Genomic DNA, 6,434 nt, shown 5'->3' with positions numbered 1-6,434 from the left:
ACCCGCCCACTTGCTCGGCAGATCATTTCACATGTGCGACGGGCGAGATCGACTGCATCCCGATGACGTGGCGGTGTGACGGCATTGCCGAATGCGCTGACCACAGTGATGAAATGAACTGCCCCGTGTGCTCAGATCAACAGTTTCAGTGTCATGGTGGACAGTGTCTTGATGCAAAGCTGCGCTGCAACGGAGAACAGGACTGTACCGACGGATCTGACGAACTCAACTGCCACAGTACGACCCTCACGTGACCAAGCTCACATGCTTAAGCACACAAAAATCACCTTTTTAAAAGATTCATATCAGACATTTAAAATCACTAAATCTCACACAGGTTATAACTGAATATAGCTGCTGTTTATAAGTGTTTGAACTGTCTGTCCTTAGTGGGATGAAGTTTATCTATAAAGTGAGTCATATAAAATACTAACCCAGCTATTGAGTGCGCAAAAGTCTTCAGCGTTCTCCAACCTCAGGCAAACAGGTGTCAGTAGTGTGTGTGTGTGTGTGTGTGTGTGTGTGTGTGTGTGTGTGTGTGTGTGTGTGTGTGTGTGTGTGTGTGTTTCCAGCCATCTGCATGCCAAATCAGTTCCGCTGTAAAAATAATAAATGCATCTCGAAGAAGCAGCAGTGTGACTCGTACCCCGACTGCTCAGATGACTCCGATGAGCTTTTCTGTGGTGAGTGATGTCACACCTCAACAGCCAATCAACAGCCAGTCTGCTTTCACTCTGTCATTCATTACGTAATCCTGTCTCTGTCTCTCTGCACAGATTTCTCACCACCCAGCGGTGACGAGCACCACACCAACACCATCGGGCCAGTGATCGGAATCATCCTGTCGGTGTTCGTGCTGGGCGGCTTATGCTTTGTGTGTCAGCGTGTGGTGTGTCGCCGCTACAAAGGGCCAAGCGGGGGATTCCCTCATGATTACATCACTGGGACCGCTCATGTCCCACTGAACTTCATCAGCACCAACAACACGCAGCACGCTAACTGTACAGGTACACACACACACACACACACACACACACACACACACACATATACATACACACACACACACACACACATACACACACACATACACATACACACACAGACACACACGCACGCACACACACACATACATATACACACACGCACACACACACAGACACATACACACACAAACACACACATGCACACACAAACACACACACACACACATACACACACACACACACACACACACACACACACACACACACACACACACACACACACACACACACAGGGTTGTATGGATGTGTAGATTAGTTTTTTGATCCACTCTCTGGACTCCATCATGGTCATGCCGAGTATGCAGGTGGTGAAGAATCAGTGAAATAAAGATTAAAGAACATTCAGTGGGTAAATATCATAGATTAGATTAAATAATTTGTACAATCACCTGCACAAGACTAAACTGGGAGGAGTGTAGATTATATATTCTTACGTACACTACTGCTCGTAAGTCTGGGGTCACTTAAAAATTGTATTGTTTACTCAAATACAGTCAGAATTCCAGCTGAGCGCTCAGTCTTCAGATAATGCTGACACGTTTTGGGTCATTATCCTGTAGAAGGATGAAATCAGGTGCTATCCACAGGGACAGCATGGTGTTGGAGAACCTTGTGATAGCTTTCCTTCATCAAGGTTTCTTCCACTCTGTCCAAAGTCTCCTAATATCCCACCTCCAAAGCACCCCAACGCTGAAGGTGTTAAGCACTGCATCTGTTCATTTGTTCCGTGTCTCACAAATGTTCTGAAGTTTGATCCAAAGACCTCAAACTTGGACTCATCTGTCCACAACACCTTCTTCCAGTCTTCCAGTGTCCAATGTCTGTGTCTTTGTTTTTATTGGCCAGTCTGAGATACTTTGCATTTTCTGCCTTGAAGTCGAGCATCCTGAAGTCTCCTCACTGATGATGCTGACACTGCTTTAGTGCAGCTGCCATCTGAGGACCTGTGAGACATCTTAAACTACACGATCTCAGATATCAGGGCCTTTACATGTTAGACCGGTGTGTGCTGCTCTCTGAATGGAGGAGTTCACAGCAGGATAAAAAATGTAAAGTTTCCTCACAATTTCTCACAACAACACACTGATGGGTCTCTAATGGAAGTTCTTACTTACTGGTCATTTTGAACTGGTTCTCAGCTGTGCAACACAAATGCAGAAGGGTTTTCTCTAATTAACTGATTACTAAATGATTAACTTGAATTAGCAGCAACACCAGGAGACTGACAGCAGGTAGGTATAGGCAGAAAACTGTAGATCAGTCTACATCACACAGTGCTGTCTATTAAACAGGGATTTTACATAGTGTAACATGTTACACAGAAAGGAACTGAAGCTAGAAGTGTGTGTGTGTGTTTGTGTGTGTGTGTGTGTGTGTGTGTGTGTGTGTGTGTGTGTGTGTGTGTGTGTGTGCTACTAACTCACAGACAGAGTGGATTCACTTTTGTTCACTTTATTCTGTAAAGAGAATGTAGCTGTTACATGTATTTGACCTTTACATGATAAACATTACTGTGTGTGTGTGTGTGTGTCTGTGTGTGTGTGTGTGTGTGTGTGTGCGCGCAGGTATATCATGTGGGAAATCACTTGTGAGCTCATTCAGTCTTATGGGCAGCAGCAGCAGTGGAGCTCCGCTGTACGACAGGAACCATGTGACCGGAGCTTCATCCAGCAGCTCCTCCAGCACCAAAGCTGCCTTTTACCCTCAGGTTCATTATAACGCTGTATTAGAACCAATGACCTCCTCAGCAGCTCTCTGATCAACAACATAGTTTTACTTGTATTTAGTGTGTAACATGACTTTATTCTAATTACTATTATTTATTTATTTTTTATAAGATTTTGAATCCTCCCCCGTCACCAGCCACAGATCGCTCACTCTACAACACCGAAGTGTTTTATTCATCCAACAGCCCGTCCACGACGAGGTCTTACAGGTGACACACACACACACACACACACACACACACACACACAGTCTTTCATTGTGCAATCTTTGCCTCCTTCCATTTTAAGACTGAACATAGTTTTTTCCTTCAGTATAAAGTTTTCTCTTTTCTGTTGTTTCACGCTTGGGACTGAAAGTGTGAAATGCAGAACACTAAAATAATAATAATAAGCACAGCTACGAGAAAATGTACAACAAGCACTTATAATAAAAAGCTGAACACTCAGTGTGTGACAGAATGAGGTGTGTACAGTACACTTGCATTACAGTGTGTAGGTCATGATGATTGATGTGACACTAACAGATGTATATTTTTCATATATATATATTGTGACATTTAAACTAACCCACCCCGTACCCACCCCATACCCACCCCGCACCCACCCCGTCCTGTTTGCCCTGCTCCTTCTCTCTAGGCCCTATGTGGTACGTGGCGGTGCTCCACCCACCACGCCCTGCAGCACAGATGTGTGTGACAGCGACTACACGCCAAGCCGGTGGAAGAGCAATAAGTACTACATGGAGGTGAACTGGGACTCAGAGCCGTGCCCACCTCCACCCACCCCACGCAGCCACTACATGTCTGCCGAGGAAAGCTGTCCTCCGTCACCCTCCACCGAGCGCAGCTACTTTCACCTGTGTCCGCCCCCACCCTCACCCTGCACAGACTCATCCTGACCACACACACACACACACACACACACACACACACACACACTTGAAGCCATGTGGGCGTGTTTATTTTCCCTCAAACCAAAAAGACATTATTTTTTACAGCGGAGATGTTGTACATATGTATAATAACATAAATAATAATGATAACAATAATAATAATAGTAATAATAATAATGACATTGTCGTCATCGTCATGGAGACGTGACCTGCCGATTGTTCTCTGTGTGAATTTTTTTTTTTTTTTTCGAATTACGAAATATATGTTTGGCTAGTTCTGTTTACCAAAAGTGTGTTTGCTGCTATTGTACATAATCCGAATAATGATGAAAAAACAGCGGTAAAATCATATATATATATATATATATGAACACACACACACACACACACAGTTATATATTAATACGAATATAAATACGGCTGTAGCTTGCTCTTGAAATCGTACTGATAGCGCTAGTGTTTTAATCGTACTCTTATTGAGCTCAAAGCGGTGTTCCAGCTTCCCCTCGTGTACAGAATCACATCTGAATATAAACGTGGCTCACATGTGAGAGGTGAAACGTCAGGGCTAATACTTCTGAGCACACGGCCGTTACTTTGTGGAACATAATGTGTCTGTCAATCAACTCCTTAGCCACACCCTGCTCCATATTTGTAGATTTATATGACATTATAAACATATTAAAGTGAAGGGAACTGTTAGGACTAATAGAAATGAGTTTGACATGTAAACTAGATTTATTTTCCTAATATAGATGTAAATAAATTATCACAGGACAGGAAGCTGTGACCATATAAGGGAAGTAAGTCTTTTGTCTCCCAGCCAATCAGCATACACCATTTTGGATTAATAGATGAGAATGTAGAAGAAAAAAAGCTAGCTGTGTGTTAGCATGTGGGTCGTTAGCATGTGGGACACGATCTCAGCTCTGGACTTGTTTGTGTAAACTCAGCTTTAATTAGGAGAGTTTACTTTTAGTTTACTTTTAGTTTAAAATCTTAATCTTGCCCTGAAAATGAACCAACTGATGATTTCACACATTTTAGCTCATGTAGTCTCTCTGTGTGTAAAAGAACGTCGTGTCGATTTTTACATGAAGCACTTTTTTTACATTTAAAAATGTATCTGGATCTTTCAGGCTGCCATGAGCCGACATTAAACTGTCACATCACCAGAAAGTGTGGAACTGCTAAACATGCTGAGGGTCCACATGTGCAGGGGCTTTCACTTCTAATGCCCACTGATGATGTCACAAAACTGACCAATCAGCAACTCAGTTTTAAACTCCTCTTGTGCTCTCTCTCTCTCTCTCTCTCTCTCTCTCTCTCTCTCTCTCTCTCTCTCTATCTGTCTGTCTGTATGTCTGTCTCCATCTCTCTCTCTCTCTCTCTCTCTCTGTCTCCATCACTCTCTCTATCTCTCTATCTGTCTGTCTGTCTGTCTGTCTCCATCTCTCTCTCTATCTGTCTGTCTGTCTCCATCACTCTCTTTCTCTATCTGTCTGTCTGTCTGTCTCCATCTCTCTCTTTCTCTATCTGTCTGTCTGTCTCCATCACTCTCTCTCTTTCTCTGTCTCTCTCATACACACACACACACACATACATAAACACACACACATACATAAACACACACACACATACACACACATAAACACATATACATACACACACACACACATGTACATACATACACACATATACATACACACACATGTACCTACATACACACACATACATACACACACATACATACACACACATGTACATACATACACACACACACACACATACACACACATAAACACATATACATACACACACACACACATGTACATACATACACACATATACATACACACACATGTACCTACATACACACACATACATACACACACACACACACACACAGGGCTACCTTCTTTCTTTGTCACTGATTTTCACAACTTGTGATTTTACAAAATTATTTTGTTTAAAATGTATTAAATATAAAGTAAAATTTCTTTCTTTCTTTCCATTGTACTTTCTATTTGTTTTTTATTTCTTACATTCTTAATCTCACCCATTCCTAATTTTCTTGTTCTTTCCCTTCTTACTTTCTTTCGGTCCTCTTTTGCAGACGTAGTAAACTCTCTGTAACTGGAGAGATTCAGTGGAGGTTTAATGCTTTTTTTCCTGGTTGTGACTGACATCATCTCTGATGTGAAGTGAAGCATTAACTTAATGTCTCATCCAGGTTGTCTTTCAGCCCTGAGTGTGACTGAATCACATCGTTTGCTCTGTGTGACGCTTGTTTTCTGTCTCTTTTATTGATCTGTGATTGTTAGTTTTTTCCTTGTGTAATGTAGTGTGTGTATGTGCAGCTTCCACACTGCCACCGAGCTTCAGATCTGTGTTTATTGTACAGATGCCTCATGTAATGCACATTTGTGATGATTTTTTTCTATCAGATACATTTTTATATATAATAAAGGTTATATTTTACAGAGCATCAGCCTCTCCTGCTATTTCTTTATAAAATGGTATAATGTAATAGATAGATAGAACTTTACTGTCATTGCATTGTACAGGTACACAGCAACGAAATGCAGTTTGGCATCTACCAGAAGTGCAAAATGTAGCAGTCGTGCAAAAGTGCAGATAAATATCTAGCATATTTACAGCAGGTAGTATATATGTAAGTGTATACAGTAAATAAATTTTACAGAATTACAGAAATGGTTCTAATGCTATGGCATTGAAGAGAAATGTGCAGAGTGAAAGGTTACAAGA

The 6,434-nt window shown here is 41.8% G+C and overlaps 1 protein-coding gene across 1 annotated transcript in view; it reads left to right on the top strand.

Annotated features, from left to right (window-relative positions):
- Positions 1 to 4,044, top strand: part of lrp5 (low density lipoprotein receptor-related protein 5) — a 33,805-nt gene extending 29,761 nt beyond the window's left edge. Inside the window, exons 16-21 of the mRNA XM_047802426.1 lie at positions 1 to 237; positions 573 to 683; positions 777 to 1,007; positions 2,612 to 2,754; positions 2,885 to 2,982; positions 3,410 to 4,044. Coding sequence (XP_047658382.1) covers positions 1 to 237; positions 573 to 683; positions 777 to 1,007; positions 2,612 to 2,754; positions 2,885 to 2,982; positions 3,410 to 3,671 — 1,082 coding nt within the window. The 3' untranslated portion in view covers positions 3,672 to 4,044. The remainder of the gene's footprint in view (positions 238 to 572; positions 684 to 776; positions 1,008 to 2,611; positions 2,755 to 2,884; positions 2,983 to 3,409) is intronic.
- The last annotated feature ends 2,390 nt before the right edge of the window (positions 4,045 to 6,434 follow it).

This window comes from Tachysurus fulvidraco, chromosome 17 (genome assembly GCF_022655615.1).
Source record: "Tachysurus fulvidraco isolate hzauxx_2018 chromosome 17, HZAU_PFXX_2.0, whole genome shotgun sequence".
NCBI lineage: Eukaryota > Metazoa > Chordata > Actinopteri > Siluriformes > Bagridae > Tachysurus > Tachysurus fulvidraco.
This window is presented reverse-complemented; position numbering and strand designations above follow the sequence as displayed.